We start from the raw sequence: 18878 nt of genomic DNA on the forward strand, positions 1-18878 counted from the left end.
AAAATGCGAACTTATGTTACGATCTGGTGAAAAAAGCGATTGTGCTTTGTGCCTTTACTGACAGTTAAGATGCTTGATTCACAAAATACAAAAAATTTATTTGGCTGGTAATAAACCTTGAGCTATGTGGTTTTTCGCGGGCCAAACACAGAGTGTATGTAACATGACTGAAGCAAGTAGAGAGTATACATATGTTGTGTATCTCAGTAAACTTTATTATCGCCAAACGCGCGATACGGTTTCAAGGGCTACAACCAAATTACTCAATTCTTCGGTTGTTGAACGCTATTTTAACTAATGCAGCGACCCATTAACTTTTAGATTTTAAGTGGCTATTTGAATTATTGATGATGTTAAATAGGAAAACAAAATTTCAAGATGGAATGAGACATTAATTAAAAATTTAATGTAAGTTTCAAATCGTTAAATTAGTAACTTAAAATCAATAGCTCTACTTCAGTTGCAATGAATTTACTGCGTGTGCATTTCTTTCAATTTTCTGTTCAAATAAAAAATATTAACTGAACTTAAATATCATCAATAATTAGCTTCAAAGCACAAAAGATTTCATCCCCTCATTCATTTAAAAAAAAACACGAAATTCTTAAAATCAATAGCTATTGGGATTAAACGGTTTTTGTGGTTAAATCCTCATATCAAATGCGACTGAAATAAAAGATTAGAAAAAATTTATAAACCTAATTAGATTGTGAACAGTCATTTAAATATTTGAAGTTAGCTTTTTGTGCAATATTATAATTCCTTGACTAAAATCATGATCTTTTTGCTTCTCATTCATATGAATTTATAAAAATGAATTTTGAAACGTACCTGTTATCTCCAGCTCTGGCCAAAAAGACTTCTTGCCAGAGGCGGCTTCTTCGGGCCCCATGAAGGTATTGGCTCGCCGTTGATTGTTAGTCTGCTCATATTTATCCTTCCGCGACATGCTATAACCTGTGATGAACAAAAAGATTGTTAGAAACAGTTTCAGGCAAGCATCCACGGTGGGAACCCAAAGTGAAGTCGATAAGGGCTGCGTGGGAAAAGTGTGCTACCGAGAGCCTGGCTGGATTTTCAAAGTCGCGATTGCTGGCAGGAAAATTTTTCGCGAGGCTATCCACTTTTCACGCACACAGCTGATAGAAAACTGGCTTTTCGTGCAGCGAGCCGAAACCAGTATGACTGTAGTTGTTGGAAACTCTACTTTTGTTATTAAATATATATCTCCTTGCATTTTTAGCACACACAGCGAGTGATTTTAAAAGTAGCCAATTCAAGTTGAGTTCTGGCCATAAGTGTGTGGTTGTTAACACGATATAGTCATAATTCGAGACTGAAATTTGGCAGAAATATTGTAATTCAGATTGCCGACCGGAGAAATCGGCCTCATGACTCGACACAATTCGCTTTTCTCTTAGCAAATCACCCAACTTGCGACTTTGTCGCGCACGGAAAAAGCGGGCTTCGCGAGAAAAACTTTCTTTTCTAGTTGTTGCCACCTCGGTTCGGGCCCTCGGAGGCCAACCTTACCCAGGTTCTGCCTGAAAGAGGTAGCCCATTACGCGAAACGACCTGAGAGGGATGTCGCAATCGGTCGTGGGCCTCTCAGGGCCCCTGGGACTTCGATTGGTGGCGGCCAATCGGAGAAAACAACAATGACGGTCCTTGGCAGCTGACACACAAGGCCCAGAGCTACGAGCCACTGAGAGCCCCCTGGGGTCCCGGCGCGGGGGTCCGGCCACCCCGAATTGAGCTCACCTTCATCTACTTTCGCAAATGTGGAAATCCGAAAAATCTTGGGCGCGAGAAAAGCTTGCAACAAGCTTTCTCTGACGTAAATAAACACACAACACGAACAACTCGCTTAGCAATGGCTCCGCGATGCTCTCATCTGATTGGTTGGTGGAAATTTCTCGTAGTCGTCACGTAAACTCTCAGCTCAGCGTAGCAGCTCAGACACTCGTGTCCCGAATGCGCTCTTTTCATAGGCCGATCCTTCACGTGATTGCTCGTGGCCAATAAGATTCGTAAAATCCTGCCAACTGACTAACCCCCCCTTGATAACTAAAGATGGCAGCTCCGGCAGGTAAAACATTTTCAACTTTTGTTATTTTTCTCCTTATTTGTGTCTCTGATTTGATGATTTGAGCACATTTTTGGCTACAAGTTGATATAAGTATATTTTAACCACAGGTTTACTCACAAAAAGCTTGTCAGCTGTCTTGTTTGGACGGACCTTGCTTGGTTCCTTGCTGCGACCAACCTATGTTGAACCATGCCGGGGCATGGCAGCCCGAAAGGGCACCAGAGAAAAGGCGAGGAAAAAGAAGGTGAAGGTGGAAATCCAGAAAGTTGCGTTTGACCCTCTCAGTCAAAGAGAGAAAAAGTAAGATTTTCCATTCCCAGCTATTAAATTATAACATTTTGTTTTCTATCAGAAATAAAATGGTTTTCAAACCAAAGATGGTCGATGACTATTGGCGTTTTGTGCCTGAGGATGATGTTTACGCTCAGAGATTTTTCCGCCAGAAGAGTATCACTTTCGAGCAAGCTGTGCTGCAGCACAGAGAGACGCATCACCCAACCATGTATAACAGACCAGACAGTTTGCTCCGCTTAAGAGTAGAACTCGACATGCACGGAGAGAAAAAGGTGCTGATACAATAATATCTGTAAATGAACCTGACGCTTGACGATCGCATTTCAGACCCGTTTCGTGGGCAAACTTGTCGGATTGGTCGACACGCCTCATCCCTTTGACCAGGAAGTCAAGCGCACTATTGTAGTTTTCACCAATGACACCACGGCCAGGAATAAAGTTTTGGAAGCTGGTGCACACCTCGTAGGTGGCTCTGAGCTAATAAAGGGCATCCAGTCTGGAGATGTCACCCTTAGGAATGCAGATTTCGTCATAGCGTCGCCGGATATCATGTCAGAACTAGCACCTTTGAGAGGAATCTTTAAAACCAAGTTTCCTCACCAGAGAAATGGTTGGTGCAACAATTGATGTCAGTGAGTTGTTGAAACAGCGGGGTTATTTCTTTCTAGGGTCTATAACTGATGACGTATTAGATGCGACAAGAAAATTCATGTATGGGATCGAGTATGAGGTGGAGAAAGATGACAGGGAGCCGGAATTCGGCTGGCTTGAGTGCTCTATTGGGAAGGTATTTTGTAATGATTTTTTGATTGAACGTTCTATTCATTTAAGAATTTTTGTAGCTTGACATGCCAGTGGAGCAGCTGAAAGCGAACATGATGGCACTGATACAGGACCTCAACTCAAAATCTCCTCCAAAAAAGAATGAGCCGCTCATCTGGCGGCTTTATCTCTTGTGTCCTCCAGGATTTGAGAAATTCAAATTGGATCTCTTTGATATCTTAGGAATTAAAGAAAGAGGAGTTGTGAAGGAGGAGGTTGAAGAGAAAGCTCCGCCAAAAAGTGAGGACGATGATGAAGCAGTGGCAGCGCGGCAATAATTTGTGATAGTTTGAAATGAAAGATTAATTAGTTGTCAACAGAAAATAGAATTTTATTTGGTACACTTTGACCAAAATTTTCGCCAAATACTTGCGTTCAACATTGGTTTTACACTGTAAAAACTTCTACATTCAACATGGAACGTCAAGGAGGAATATTTCATCGCTTGTCATTTGGCAATTTGTGCAGCTAAACATCGAGTAGTCGTACATCGATAAAATGAGGGAACTAAGTAATAAAATAACCAACTCATAGAGTTACTTTTCTTCACACTTTTGCTCAGAGAAACGAGAAAGTCGGTTGCAGGGCAAGAAGGGGTACAGCCCCAATTGCGCGACGACTCGTCCGAAGCGTCCGTTTCAACCAATTTGGTTGGAAAATCTGCAGCTAGGGGCAAACTCTCAACACCCATAGCAATTATTTGACACAAAATATTGAGTACGTAGAGTAAAAACCGTGGAGGGCGTCGCGGACGTGTTGGAAATATCTCAGCTCGCATGCCTTCGAGCGCCCTCCGTCACACAATTATTTGTTTTACGGCTTGTGGAACATTGTTAGGATGAGGGCACAGATCTTCTGCGGGTTGGTCTCTTCAGGCAGCATGTTCATTGCAGCCTGCACCTGCTCAGCAGGGAACAGTGACGACAGGTGGTAGTTGATGCGGCTGCGCACCTCGGCGTCCATGTGCGTCCACTGCGGCGGCACCATCAGGTTTGGCTCAGAGCTGGCGCTGATGTGTGTCAGGGGCACGTGCCGCTGCTGCGTCGGCGCCGGAGGCCAGCACGGTGGCAGCGGCTCAGGGGCTGACGCGATCCGGGTCACGCTCTGGTGCAGGGCCACTTCTGGACCGCCCAGCTGGTGCGTCGGCTCCCCCCAGTGGGGCATGCGGTAGTCAGTGGCGCTGCTAGTGCATCGGCCGATGGGTCTGTGCTCTGCTGGGGCACCATAGCTTCTGCACAAATAAAGAAGGTAAATAAGAAACGAATTTAAAGTGAAAATCAACGGTTGAGTTATTTATTATTCTGTGCTGATTTAAACTAGTTTTAAAATGGTATATTTTTACAAATTTCTTGTGCATAAATGGAAATAAATTTAAAATACAAAAATTAGAAAAAAAACTATTTTCTAAAAATTTAGGACTGTTTACAAATCCTACTCATGTCTTCCTTATGGGTAAAAAATTGGAAACTTAATTTCATATTTAGAATTCGTAGTAAAATTGCTGAAGATATACCAGACACACCAAAAAAATATACATATAAATAATATTTAAATAAGGTTTTTAAATTCAAAAAGAGACCAGATTAAAATTCATATTAAAATGCTTACCCGTGCTGGAGATGCAAGAGGCGAGCGTCGAAAGCAGGGTTGAGGGTGAGCTGGCGCTGCAGCTTGCGGTGCAGGTTGACGGGTTCAGTCTGTTCGTGTTCTGGGTTGACCGGTGGGTCGGACAATTGTTTGCCAAGAGGCAAGTGGCCACTCGGCGCCGCCATCATGTGCCAGTCCTGGGACACATGACTGACTTGGGTCCACATCTGCTGCTGCTGCTGTTGCTGCTGCGGAGGAGGGATGTACTGCGAGTGGGGTGGAGGGACGCGGAAGTTGTATGCTACGTTCTCCACGCTCTTGCTCTTGGAGACACCCTGGCGCTCGTTATTGCACGAGTTTGGCACCGACGACCGCGTCCTTGACAGAGGCGTCTTGCGTGGCTGCTCTCCAGGCGGCAAACTTAGAGATTTGCTTTTTGACTGGTCACCTGAGCGAAAGAATTTTACGTAAATACGGTCTGATCATAGTGATTTAAATTTTAATTTTACCTGGACTGGCATCTCTACTGGCACGGGCCTGCAGCTGCCTCTGAGCGTTTTCCGCCAGTCGTTCAGAAATGGATTTGAGCGGCAGCGGACCTCGCTCTGGGTGCGCGTACTTGCACTTGTTTCCGTAGGTGCACTTCTTGCCGTAAGGACACGGCCGCGGGGGGTCAGCCTTTACTGAGGTAACGCGGAGGAACTTGTCGAGTGTAGGGCCAGACCGGCCTAATGGATCGTCAGGAGGCATGAACCTGAAAAAATAACATTGGATTAACATTGGAATTGCAATTCATTTATGACGTTTTTCTGTGGGAAATCAGAATTTAATATAGAAAATCTTGAATTCTTTCAATAATATCAGGATGTTACGTAACTTTGATAAGATCATTTTCAGGAAAAAATGCATCAAAAAGGCTTAAGCAGAGTTGAGTCATATCTATAGTTAAGCTCCAAGGCGTGAAATTCACAAGAGTTAATTGAAGTGACTTCATTTCCTGGATGTGGTGTTACACTCGTAATAATGTAAAACCGAGCTCAAAATAGCATTGGACACTAAAAAGGAAATACACTTACTTGTCATTTACAAAGGAGTACATCAGGATGCGTTCTTCGACAACCTTGCGGAACTCAGGGCTCTGGCTGAGCAGATCTCGGTAGTTGTCGTTCGAGACGACGACGCCGTCCGTGTCGTGAGCCAGTCTGAGGATGTACCTGTCATCGTAGCAGGTGACCCTCTTTCCGTTGACGTGCCTGGACGGCGTGAACACAACAATGCGTTCCTGCTCCAGCTCGTTGAGGATCTCCTGGTCCTTGATGGGTCGCTCGGGCCGCGACGCCTCCTTGCGCCAGCGCGGCACGAATACTGTGATTCTCTGGTGTCCCCTCGCTTGAAACCACTCGACGCACAGCTTGATGCCACGACAACTGAATGCTTCTTTATTGCCATGGCTGCGGGGGAAAAGAAGAGTTAGTGGAACTTGGGGTGAAGGGAAAATTCCAAACTCACCTCATGGCTACGTTGCTCCCGTCTATGACTATGTGCCTTAGCTGGTTCACCGCAAGGACTTCTTCACTATCACCATTCTCACAGTCAGCAAATGAATCCACCCCAAAACACGGGGCTACGTCCGAAGTAGGAGAGAAGTCTGCGTTGTGGAGAAAAATTAATAATGATGAAGCAAAATATTTATTTTGAAACCTCACCTGAGGCGCTCTTGGCTGCACCAAGCTTTATAAGTTCGGCGAGCAATTCGTTCTGGCTAGGATTGTCGCCGATTTTTGCCAGAGCGACCTGCACCTGGCGCTCCGTGTAGCCGAGCTTGAGGCCGAACTCGACCTTTTGCGTGTAGCCAGGGGGCGGCGACGACACATACTCGGCAAACTCCGCACCCAAAGTATCCGACACCGTCCGACTGACGTCGTCGTGACACCTGTGTGGCACCGCATTCGGCGCCGATTCGCAGTCAGAGTCGTAGCTCGAGTCTTCTTCAGTGCCACCAGCCTCTGTGCATGATGAGTCGATATAACGCTGAAACATAATAAACCAGATAATTAGTCAGGAATGCAGCGTGATAATAAAGTCTAATTAAAATATTTCCCACAGTGAGATAGCAATTTCAGTGTGCATTGTATTTATCTAGAGATCAAATTTCTCCGATAGACACACATTTAAGTGTTTTGTTTTTCATTTTCAATTGGCTGCAATACGTAGATTATATAAAGAAAGACAAAAGAAAAAAATAAACACCATTCTATAATGACTCACTTAAGCCCTTATTAACCAATTGGGATTTAAATCCTACTTCAGACTTCTTGTCACGCTGTGTATTATTTACTTAGTTGCGTGGCAAAAAATATCCGAGTGTATCGCTTTTTTGCATACGGCCGCTCTTTAAATGGCTGCCGAATGACGCACACTGCAATACATTTTATCGCTCCGATTCCCCTGCGTCACTCACTATCCAGTTACAAAATAAAATCTTTCTTCTTACGAAATTCATAATTAAGTGGGGCGAAAAGGAGAGAAAAAATAATTAGGTGCGCATTTGAACCTTGAGCGTGGAGGCAACAATTTTGAGGCTCAGCGAAAGGGTTCATTGAATCCGCGCGAGAACAGAGCGAGATTGATCGCGGCGTACGAATCCAATGCACTGCCGGCGTATCCTGTTCGAAGAAACAACACAATGCTGAGAGAAAGAAACGAAATGTCACGACTGCTGAAATCTCAAAGCCACTAATTCGAATCCGGCAGCCGAGCATGTGTTTGCTCACGATCAGAATTTAGGCGCCGTGACGCTGGTACCTCGCTTCAAAATTACAAACGCGAGCGCATGCTCAATTATTTATTCAGCCGGAGCTCGGACTTTTTCAAAAGCGTGGAAAAGCGTGCTTTTATCCGGATTCACTAAAATGTAAAAGTTTTGGTGCGAGAGCGAAAACGTTTGACGGCCAAACTTTCACTCCCAGGCGAGGATGAAACGAAAAATTTTACTCCGGTCACAACATCGGCCGTAAATGGAGAGCCTCAATGAGTGAGAGTGGCCATTTTTTCTCTTTTTGCAGTGTCTGCGCGATTGAGACAAATTGGAAAATCCACACCATTGTACGAGCACACGCAGAAGGCAGAAGAATAACTTTCTTCTTCTTTGCCCGCCACGTAATAGCGCGATCATAATAGTAAAAGAGTAGCGACGGTCGCCAGCGAAAAGAAAGTACTGAGAGTGTGCGCGAGCGGAGACCTAGAGAGAGAAGAGAGACCAGGATCTCCGCGTTTCCACTGCGTAACGATTTTCGAACTCTCGCAGCCTACATATTCATTGCAAGCGAGAGCAACCCAGCGATTCTTTAGAGAAAAGTTCGACCAACTGAAAAAAGAACCGTGCAGTCAACGATCACACAGATTCAAATCTAAATATAAATGCATCGAAGTAACATCTCATAGTCCCCTTAACGCAGACCTCGAGATTTATTGTGTATTATATCCATAGAAGTTAACAATTGAAAGCATAGAGCATTGTTTTGGGCGATTAAATCAAGTGTTTGTGGCTCCAATCCAAAATTTATTATTCTGCAATGATCAAAACAGGAACAAAGAACAATTGAAATTCAATTTTCCTATATTATTAAAAATTTACGCAGTTTACGTGTTTGATTTCATTTCGTCTCGTCTCGATCATTTTTAGCATAATAAACAAGAAGGCATGTTGACATTTGAAAAGCAAAATAAGCTTAGGAGTATGGACATCCAAGGGGAGTAAACAAATTACCGTGCCATGAATTAACAGAGCAACACATTCTCATATTTTGTGATCGCAAAATATTGCGCAGTTAATTTTGTCTTTTGGTATTCTAAGCACTTTGGAGTGGACTTTTTTCTGACCGCCGAGGGGAAAAATTCTTGGATGATGAGACGATGAGAAAAAAACGACCTTTGCTCAGGGTTCGCCTGGCAGCGACCTTTACAAACAGGTTCCTAAGGCAATTCCAGTGAAACCGATTCTCAAAATAATAAACTGGCGGAGAGAATAGGGAAAATGCAAAGGATAAAGAAAAGGTGTATTAATAGATTAAAATAAATCGAACTTGAATTTCTGATTAATCACACGCTCGCCTGGTAAGGAAGTGAAAATGTTTATTTTGGTTCAAGGAAGTTTTTTAAATAATAAAAATAAATATAAGTTCTATTTTGAATTAGGAAAAGGTGTATAGTCTTAGTTTGGGAAGCACCGAGATCCGCCTCGAGTGACCCTAATAGTCTGAATTCACGATGATGAGTTATTGCATGGGAGATCCCAGAATAACATTTCCGGCTGATCCACTAATACACATCTCTGCGAGTGGCAGCGCAAAAACTGGTTTTCTCGCCTTTTCCCTGTCTGCCGACTGCGTTTTACACCAAGAGCGACACTGAATGAAAAACGGTCGTCAATGGATTCGGCAAAAGTCGAAACGGAGCTGGGAGAGTTGGCAAATCATGGCAACGTAATTAGCAGCAGGTCATTGTGACGCGTAAGCCACACGGCGGGAGAATGAATCGCGGCTGCGGAGCCAGCGAGATCCGTGTACCGTGGAAGGCAAGCAGAGGAAAAGGTCCGTCCGACGCCGCCGCCGGTGCGTCCGCCCCCACCTGACACGCGACCCACCGGCTGACGTCACAACGGAGCCGGCTTTGTTTTCTCCGCGCAATATACGCAGATAGCCACCATTGTCGCACGATCCAGAACAAATACAACCGACACGTGACCGCTAAGAATGACGGTCACCGCGGTAAATAAAAAAACGGCTTGTACTTTTGTTTCGAAAAGCTGTGGTTTTTATCCGACTCCGTGCTTGGACGTTGTGCCGGAACTCGCTATGCTGTTTGTGCGGGGCAAGAACTCCACTTCGAGTGCGCTTATCAGCTGTTTGGTGATAATTAGTCGAGATAAAGTGCGCCGAAGAGGATGTACATAATCAAATCTTGGAGAAAGCACGGGATTTTTTATGTTTTTTTTTCTACATGCACGCAGCAACCTGTGTTGGCACACATTCGTTATCAAAGCGAAATGTAAATATTTTTAAAAAATAATGCAACTTCCTCCAGTTGCGCAACACGAGATATTAGTTTAAATGGTTTCTTTGAACAGCGCCGCGAGTGATTAATGCTTAACTGCAGTGACAGCTGACACCTACTCACAAGACGATTTAAATGGGAAATCCCAGTGCTATATCCTTGATGGGATTTATTCAAAAGTGCGTGTGTGTGTGTGTGTGTGTGTGTTAAATGTAAAAATACCGAAGTCAATTTCGAGGTGATTCACGGGGAACGTCTGCTTCTTAGGAGCTGGTGCTCAAAATGATAACTAAAGTTTCAATATTTGCCAAACTTTTAACGGCTAGAAATTTCACAAACTAAAGACGATGCTTAAAATAAAACAATTAAACTAAGCGAATACAACTCCACGAATTCACATGACGTCAATATATGATGATTTCTAGTTTCTGGGTGTACCTTGTCGTTGAGGATCATGTTGCCGTGCAAATCTACAGCCTCAAGGGTAATCCAGCATTTGGGCAGTGTCCATTCGTTCGGGACAGAAGAGAGCACAGAAAGACAAAGGCGCGAGTGTGAGGAAAGAGTTTTCGCGAGCACGCAGCGCGCCGCACTGACTGAGCACCGAAGGAAGGCTCGTCTCACTCACTGGCCGGGTGAAAGAGGAGGCGGAGGGGAGGGGGAGATCCGGGAAGGGGGGCGCCTGCAGGCCGCGGCGGCCGCTGACCTGATTCCCCCGTGACTGGCGCAGCTTCCGGGTGTGAAGGTCTCGTTAGGGGCCCAGACGCACCAAACGACACCTTTTCTCTCCCGTCCTCCGCCGCACCGCGCCGCGCACATCCTCCTGAAGCAGCTTTTCTCTGCCTGAGCGTCGCACGCTGCGGCTGAGTGAGAAGAATAGCTGCGCTTCGAATTCTAATTTAGATTATCAGTGCCACTTCCTGCTCCTCGTTTCGAATTCGATCGGGATTCTCGAGGAATTTCTAAAGCCGGATCATCTCCAAGAGAGACATTTTTTGTGAAAGACCCTGAGGAACGCTTGATAAATTTAGATTAAATATTTCAATTCTTCTCTATAGTTCAAAAACTCCTAATTAAACTTTTAATCGTTTCAATTTCATTTCTGGTTTATGGAACAAGCAACACGTAGATTGTATACATTCGCTCTTAACTGTCTTAATTAAATTCCTTTTCTGGGGACCATGATAAGTTTTCAACAACTAGAAAATCCCGATATTTATGGGACTATTTAAGTGGATAGATAATTTATGTTTGCTTTTTCTCAGAACAATGATTTAGATGATAAAATTTTATTATCTCTCGTTTGATTGTTCCATGAGATCTGCATATTTGGAGCCAGTAATTCAAAGACAAGAAATAAATAAAAATCTGTGCTTGCTGATTGCCAAATGCACAACCTTCAAGAACCTTGAATGGTCTTATTGTTAGCTACAGCAAGGAGCCAATTAATTGCTTCATCCAAAATAATCGAAAGCGACATATTGCTTCAGATTCTGAAACAAAGAATTTTATTATCTTATCGAGAATTTAGTTTGAAATATTACTTCACACCAGGATCAGTTGAAAGCACCACTTTTGAACAAATAAATTAAATTGGAAATGCATCTCACTTGAGATGCAAGGTTATCAAAAGCGTTGAAAGGTGCCTCTGGCTTTCCGATAAATCAAGTAAAAAATTATCATGCATCCAATCTGTCGGTGGGGCATTGTGTGTGATATGTTATTTCGCTCATATTGGCAGTAAAAAAACCAAGGTCAACTGCTGGATGCACTCGGCGAGTGCACTGTTGTGACGCAAGAGCAGATCCTGGAGTGTTGGCGATCGAGCTCGGGCCTCGAACCCGGTCCTTGCGACACCACCTGCCTGCCTGCCTCTTTCTTTCTTTCTTTCTTACAGCCGCTCTGCATCGCTTGCATTCCTCATCTCGCTTTGCCATTTAATTTTTATCGCATTCGCGTAACACCGCAGTGTGCGTGAGAGCAACCGGATCTCGATTCAACACGATCAACGAGAGAAAGAAAGTGACACGAGGGTAACGAGAATATTAACGCTGTCCTCGATGTACAGACGCTCGAAATTTACTCCCACGTTCGATCTGCAAATCGGCCGCGAACCAGAAAGGACCACGTTGGTGTAAATGAAGAAATAAGTTCATGCAGTCAGGCTTTTGGCGTGTCGGTTTCTTAGTTATGAAATAAATTTATCGCAGAGAATAAGCTGTTACTATCAAGAAAACTACAAAAGTGTGTGTTTGTAATTAAATTTTCGGTTTCATCGACTGAGTTTTTTTATAAAATTATTTACAGTATTTCAATTTTAACGCTCTGACTTCTCTTTAGTGAAAAGTTTTATTTTCAAGTTTGAAAAGTCGTTTGCTGATTTAACACAAGTTTTACACCAAAGTATTTCATCCTCCGCTGCGCCACTCTGAAGCGCTTGAGTACAATACTCTACCAGTGTGCGAGAAGAATCCGTGTTTTTACAACCATCCGCGCAACTTTAAGTTTGCTTTTGTTAATAAATCGAGGCTCAACACGCAAAAACGAAACTTGTAAATTTGCTAACATATCAGTGCCCATGACCCTTCTGCAAAAAAAAACTGCAACGCAAAAGATTTGTTTGATAATAAAAAATATGCTGATGCTAAAAAGTTGATTGCTACACATTATCAAGAGCGTTTAACAGAAAAACAACGTTACATAAATTTGCGAAGCCCAAACAACAAATGAAGCTTAATTAATTTTAACTGACCGTGAATAAATTCTACATGAGTCAATAATTGATATTTGAAGAGTATATATTTGTATGCAAATACCGTCTAAATGATTCAAATTAATATTCATTCGCATTTGGAAAAATTTAGAAGCTTCGTGCGATCATTAGCCACAAAGCGCGAAATTCTTTGAGGCCGGGTCGGACGGCCGGAACCAGCGGTGCTATTTCTTCCGTCACAAAAATCGAGGCTATGCAAATGATTCGACATGGCCGTAATTCGAACGCGTGCGTGTAGTATTTGTGTACGTATTTTCGCGCTAGCTTCTCCATTTGCGTCTGCAGGGACCGTTTGAGCGAACGAGAGAGAAATCGAGTGCAACGGCTTCCGCGGGTCCGGCCGCGCCGAGCAGCAGGATGCGCCGCTGCTCGTTTCGTTGCCCTCGCCGCCTTTTTTCGCTGGTTCGTCCGTTGCCGGACTCCTTCCATCCTTTCTGTCGAGGTACGAAACGAACAGCTCCTCGCTCTAGGGTCCGGCGGCTGCGGCGGCGGGGTACCTGAGCAGCAGCTGCTCGTCTCCGGGCGGCCAAGTCGTGACTGCACCGCGAAATCGTGGCCGGATTCGCGCCTCGCAGCTAATCCGCAAATAATGCACTCCCCCGCGATATATTTATATCTTAATAATAAAGAGACCTTCGTTTTGCGCAAGGCCTGCGTGATTCCATGACAATGTGTGTTATATGCGAAAATGGTACGTGCGCGGTTTATTTTTGCCTTCGAGTCAAGTTCGTGCCTAACGCCGAAAATCAGACGCGCAGTTTGTGTTACTTTAGACTACGCAAAGTCATGTTTTCAATTCAGGCTGTGCAAATGGATCTACTCTACAAGGAAAAATGTGGTCCTGTTTTCCCCTTGTCGGGTGATGCAATCATGTTGATATCTAACACCATGGAGCAACCATTCAAAATTAGTAATTATATTTCATCTTTTTGCAGCAGTCCCGCGCCTAAAATGCAAGGAGGCGAAAAGAAAAAAGGGAAGCTAATTTATCAGCTTTTTTACGTAAGTATTGTGTGAATTTAACAATTCAAAAAAAAATAACAAATTTGTTCTAAATTGCAAGAAGTGATTCTTATTAGGTAATTTAAAAATTTTCAACGTTGAATTAATTTTTGCAGCGTTGCAAAAAAGGATTTTCGACAGTAACCAAGGAAATCTAAATTATTTGGAGAAAAATTCGGGGGGTAAAATGTGGTTGAATTTCGTGTCGTAAAAGAGCGGAATGATATGCCATCCGCACTCAACCACTGTTCGGCGGCACAGTTTCCCTCCCTATACAAGGCGTGTTTGATAGCAAGATTTTAAAGTGTTTATGGTGTCTTCGCTTTATGCGTTTTATAAGTCTGGGCTCACTTCGGCTTTGTCCCTCTAGACAGGGTCTTACTTGTTTGGCTGAAGTGTCGCCCTTTCTTACATGATTTTTATTTAAACTTTGACTGTATTGTATTTCTGACTAATTGTCCGAATTTACAAATAAAAAACGCTGAAATTTAAATCTAAAATATAGGAAAAGGCTAAGTTAAGGTAAGAAATAGAATGTAAATTGAAGATTGGTTTTTCTTTTTTCATTACTCTAATTCTTACAAAAAGCGATGAGATGCAAATCTTTCTTTGCCACCCCAACAGCTGAATAAATTCTTAAAAGCGTCTTCGGAGGAATTTGAGCAACCTGATCCAAAAAAATGGACCTGAAATGCGACAAGCTTTCTCATTACATTGACACATTGGTCACATTCTTCTGGCTCCTCTGTAACAGGAGGAGCGGATTTGCAATGTCGGAGAGTGACCTGAAAAGAGCAGTGACGTTCGCCCTGACGGCTCCCAGTGGAGGTACCGAAGGTTGCACCGGAGGCAACTTTTCTTCTTCGGCTCGTCTTCTTTCTCTCTCGGGGTAACCCACATTCGCGCCTCCTTTTGCGCGCGCGCTCGATCTGAATGCTTTCGGTGCCAAATCCGCGTGTCTTTCGCCGCTTTTCTCAGCCGGCCGTGCGCAACAGCGGCGGCAGTCGTGATTCTCGCGGTCCACGGGGCGCAAAACTCGGCGTTCGTATTCTTCGGGCGGGCGTGGTGTGCACTAAAGCGGCCTTGGACAACACACGACGCTTCCTACTTTCCGCGCTGATCGGCTCGCGTTCGAATTAGCAAACTGATCGTGCCCATTTTCAGCATCCCGCCGCGATCCGCGTACACGGGACAGCTGCCACACAACATTCATTTTTGATCCACCAACGCTCGGCCAATATTAATTGGAATTCGTGTAAAAGGAAATAGAGCATGACAAACGCTGCGACTGGAGATTGTTTTGGGGATTATTTTTACTGAATCTGAATTATGAAAGAGGGAGAAACCAAATTTGATATTTGTTTGAGAAAAGGAACGCGTAAAATGAGATTTTCTAAAATTATTAATACTCAAATAATCACCTTCACACTGAATAAAGTCATGTATTATTTTCAAAACATTTCGGTCGCAGCTCACAGTCAATGAAGTTATCTGCCTTGATCTATTTACTTTCAAAATTCAAAGCAAAATAGGGAAATGACGGGGTAAAAATTTCACAAGAGTAGTAAACAAGTTTCTAATAATTCAATTAACGCATTTCATAATAATTTAATAAATGTGATATTCATATTTGTCTCCTTAAACATTTTTGGTGGAGTTTCCTTTCAGTTTATAAAACCTTTGCTCAAAGTTTCATTTTCTTGTCAGATTGTTAACAATGGTGAACAAAATATACACGTTGTTTTTATTGTTTATACATGGCTGTCTTTTGACCGTGAATTGATTACCGGACGCTTTACGATTTGGGTTACATCAAAAGCGAGGATTACAAAAACGAATGCCTTGTAATGTACGGTTCACAATAGTCATAAATCAAGGACCAGCAGCTGTCCTTCGTTCGCCGTCCTGCGAGAGTGAAAATGCTGTATCACTGATCAATTTTTTGCAGCTCGCTCACAAGCACGTTTAATTGAATTAGCAAAAAACGTGCCTTCGGGAAAGAGGTAAAATTGCGATTCGCGAATTTACAACGGCCATTTATTTTCCCTCAAATAGAAATGGCATTTGAACAGCTTTATTCACCGTCATTTTTAGTTTAAAACTCCCCTGATTTTGAAAAAGAGCAATTTCGTAAAGGGATAAAACAATATAATATATTATGAATGAAATTTCTTGAAGTTATCGAATGGATTTTTCTCAATGGCACCGAGTATGTGTCATTGAGAGTGAAACTTGAATTTTGGCTGCGGCAATATGTCAGGTGTCAGATGACTGAAACCAAATTAACGACTTTCGCCAAAGGTGAATGCAAACAAAAAATTGGCAGGAAAATCAATACCGACCTGGCCGGTGCGCATCATTACACTGAACGAGCAGTGGCTGTCGAAGTTTAACGCCGACCCTGACAGCAGCCACCTTCAGCCAGAGTGCCTGCCAAGTATGACAATAATGCTTCGAGTTTCGGACGGACTGCAACGAGTCAGGTGTCAGTTAATGCCTGTGTCAGGGTCAAAGGTTGTCGAAAAGTTGGTTTCGCAAGCAACTCGCGGATTTGGCGCGTCACGAACTTCGGGACTTTTGACGTGTTGGTAAAAAATGAGGTGAATTATTAATTTCGCAAGACGCGTCGTTTCGGCCGCACCTTCCTCTCACTCGATTCCTTTATTTTTCACTCGCCCATTCATACGTAACGAGTGTTTCTGCTGCTGCTGCTGCGAGAGGGAACGAAGAAAGAAAAATGCGCCAACCTTCAAAGTGATGACCTCAGCAAAGCAGCGCGTTCGCTCACAGCCTTCTTCGCAGTCGTTCAAGATCGTTCTCCTCAAATATTGCAGATAGCGACATTTGCAAATGCGTGATTAATTAACCGACGCCGCAGCTAATAAAACTCGCGCCTAATTGCTTCTATCTAGCTCCAAGGGAAATCTCCAAAAAACGTTTGCATTTCATGATTTCATGGAAATAAAACTATGAATAAAAATTGAGCATTCTAAAAGCATCTTGTGGTACCTAGGGGGATCCGCGACCTTTAAATATTAATTATTGGTATTCTCCCTGTCAACTCATTTGATTCATTAAATTTTTAAATGGGACGTTTTTCTAAAATTCACCTTAAATCAATTAAAACTAAGTGACCTTTATATTTTAACAGTCAACTAAAGAAGATCGATTTACTATTTAAATCAGTCAGAAAATCGGCTACAAACCCAAGAAAGTGTATGTTTGTCATGTGGGATTAACCGGGATTAATAAGTGAAACTTAATAATAATGATGGCTTATGATAAGCTATGATTTTTGGTTACCCTTTTGTTTTAATGACTTCATCGCGCATTGTGGAGAAAAATTACTAAAGTGGATATTGGATCAGTATTGGAAAATTCTGAAACAGAATTTTTACCTTTACCTTTTTAAATACATATGCTCTGAATATTGAAATAGAGCTTAAGAGTTACCCAGGTTTAAATTTCTTATTGTTAGAAAACTGGCTTTAAAGTTTGCATGCTAATTAAGCGGGGAGCTCTGTCTCCTAATTGAAAATTACGATTTATTTCGCCTGAATGGAAATGGACCCCAAAATTTGCACACCGTTGAATACTAAGATTGCAAGGAAAGGAATCGAAATAAATCTTTAATAAACCCAATAAACCGTTAATTTTTCGAGCAATTCGGCAATATTTGATATTTTTAACTACATAATTATCCTAATAAAATTATTGCATATTAGTTGAGATTAATATTCAAAAACAGAAGTACAGTATAATATATGATCATCTGCTAGCTGTAGTAAACAATTCAAATTAATTTCAATTTTATTGCTAAATTTAATATATCAATCCATTCTAATTCAACTGCGTAAAATGCAACTAACAATAATTATGTATGTAGCAAAATTAGTATTCAGGTGATAACCAAATAAAACCCCTATTTAAAATGAATGCCTTTTCCTCAGGATAATATGTAGTTTAGTAATATTAAGAAACAAACAAACACCCCCAGAAATGTCAAACTGTCAAACCAAAACATTGACAGCTCCCTTCACCCACTGAAAATTCGGAACAGCTGACTTACCTGGACACAGGCCTCGAGGTCGTGGGTCACGGGGGCGGCGGAGTCGCTGCTCACGGCAAACCAGGCGCGCTCGTTGTCCACCCACTCGTCGACATTGCGCAGAGTGACCCCGAAGAGGGCGCGCACCCTGTCCGGATTGAGCAGCGACAGGTGGCGCCGTCGCACGCTGACAAGGCGCCGCTGCGTCGCCGTCGCCGCCGCGTCGTCTTCGTCGCCGGGCGCGTCCATCGTGCTCAGCAGGCCGCACCTTGGCTCGCCGTCCGACGATTCCTCCGTTCTTGCAGCGCGCACGCCGAGCTGCACCACATCGCGACCACTGCCACCATTTTCGCCCGACGCTACTGCCACCTGCCGCCGAGCACCACCGCCAACCAATCGCACCCACCCTGCCACCATCGACTTCGGCCGGTGGCGCCACAATGCAAATAATTCGAGCCATTAAATTTATTCCATTACTTTGCAAATTCGCATAAGATAAGATAAAAATGAGAATTTTAGTTCCAGGCATTACAAGTTTTAAAAAGTTTAATCTTATTGTTAGAACACAAACTGAACAGAACATGTTCCAAAAGCTAATATAGATCGAGTTTTCTTAATTTATTTAACGGATCAAAATTTTCTTGCATTTTTTACTCAAAAGCTAACAATTAAAAAACTATGCTAAAGTCGGAAATTTTTAAAATATAATTATGTTAATAATTAATTATTAGTTTATTTCACTGAATCATACAACAATTAATGCTAATCAAAAAATTAAAAAAGGTTTACCCTTATTGAGCTATTTAAAAAAATCCCCATTAAAATTAAAAATAAGGACCAAATAAAGTCAAAAACCTATCAATCGATTTCGTCTTTTCAAGTAGAATCTATACCCATACAACATCATCACGATTGAATGAAATAATTCGATTTTTAATGACCGCCTCCCATGCTAAATCCCAACAAGTATTTTTAACTTTCCAAATGATAAAATTTGTTAACTTCGTTAATTCAAAAAATTTCGTGTAATGACATTATTTCTTAACTCGGTGAATACCACACGACTTCAATATTATCGCTAAAAGCTAATTCATCGAATCCTAAGAATTTCCGTGTCAGATACGGTCAGGTCTAAAAAAGTATAGAGGAAATAGGCATATATATTATGGCATTCCAAGATCAACAAATATTGATAATAATATTTTCTC

At 42.6% G+C, this 18878-nt stretch overlaps 3 protein-coding genes across 4 annotated transcripts in view; 1 reads left to right on the forward strand and 2 right to left on the reverse strand.

Moving 5' to 3' along the window:
• twin (CCR4-NOT transcription complex subunit 6-like twin) overlaps positions 1–1914 on the reverse strand; it is a 55023-nt gene extending 53109 nt beyond the window's left edge. Inside the window, exons 1-2 of the mRNA XM_065484407.1 lie at positions 1762–1914; positions 832–957 (exon numbers count right to left, since the gene is read on the reverse strand). Coding sequence (XP_065340479.1) covers positions 832–949 — 118 coding nt within the window. The 5' untranslated portion in view covers positions 950–957; positions 1762–1914. The remainder of the gene's footprint in view (positions 1–831; positions 958–1761) is intronic.
• A 67-nt stretch (positions 1915–1981) lies between these two features.
• Positions 1982–3534, forward strand: mRpL1 (mitochondrial ribosomal protein L1). Its single transcript, XM_065484411.1, has 6 exons — positions 1982–2089; positions 2197–2389; positions 2442–2655; positions 2711–2993; positions 3052–3170; positions 3226–3534. The coding sequence occupies exons 1-6, from the start codon at positions 2074–2076 to the stop codon at positions 3481–3483; spliced, it is 1083 nt and encodes a 360-aa protein (XP_065340483.1). The 5' UTR covers positions 1982–2073; the 3' UTR covers positions 3484–3534.
• LOC135939832 (endoribonuclease ZC3H12A-like) lies at positions 3516–18038 on the reverse strand. Of its 2 annotated transcripts, none has more exons than XM_065484405.1 (7): positions 17692–18038; positions 6499–6823; positions 6302–6440; positions 5869–6243; positions 5302–5546; positions 4814–5240; positions 3516–4436 (listed from the first exon to the last, which is right to left on the reverse strand). In XM_065484405.1, exons 1-7 carry the CDS (start codon positions 17917–17919, stop codon positions 4019–4021), a joined length of 2157 nt encoding a protein of 718 aa, XP_065340477.1. In that variant the 5' UTR covers positions 17920–18038; the 3' UTR covers positions 3516–4018. The 2 variants fall into 2 exon arrangements, with proteins under 2 accessions (XP_065340477.1, XP_065340478.1); XM_065484406.1 differs by lacking the exon at positions 17692–18038 and adding an exon at positions 10286–10465.
• Between the last annotated feature and the right edge of the window lie 840 nt (positions 18039–18878).

Source organism: Cloeon dipterum, chromosome 3 (assembly GCF_949628265.1).
Source record: "Cloeon dipterum chromosome 3, ieCloDipt1.1, whole genome shotgun sequence".
Classification (NCBI taxonomy): Eukaryota; Metazoa; Arthropoda; class Insecta; order Ephemeroptera; family Baetidae; genus Cloeon; species Cloeon dipterum.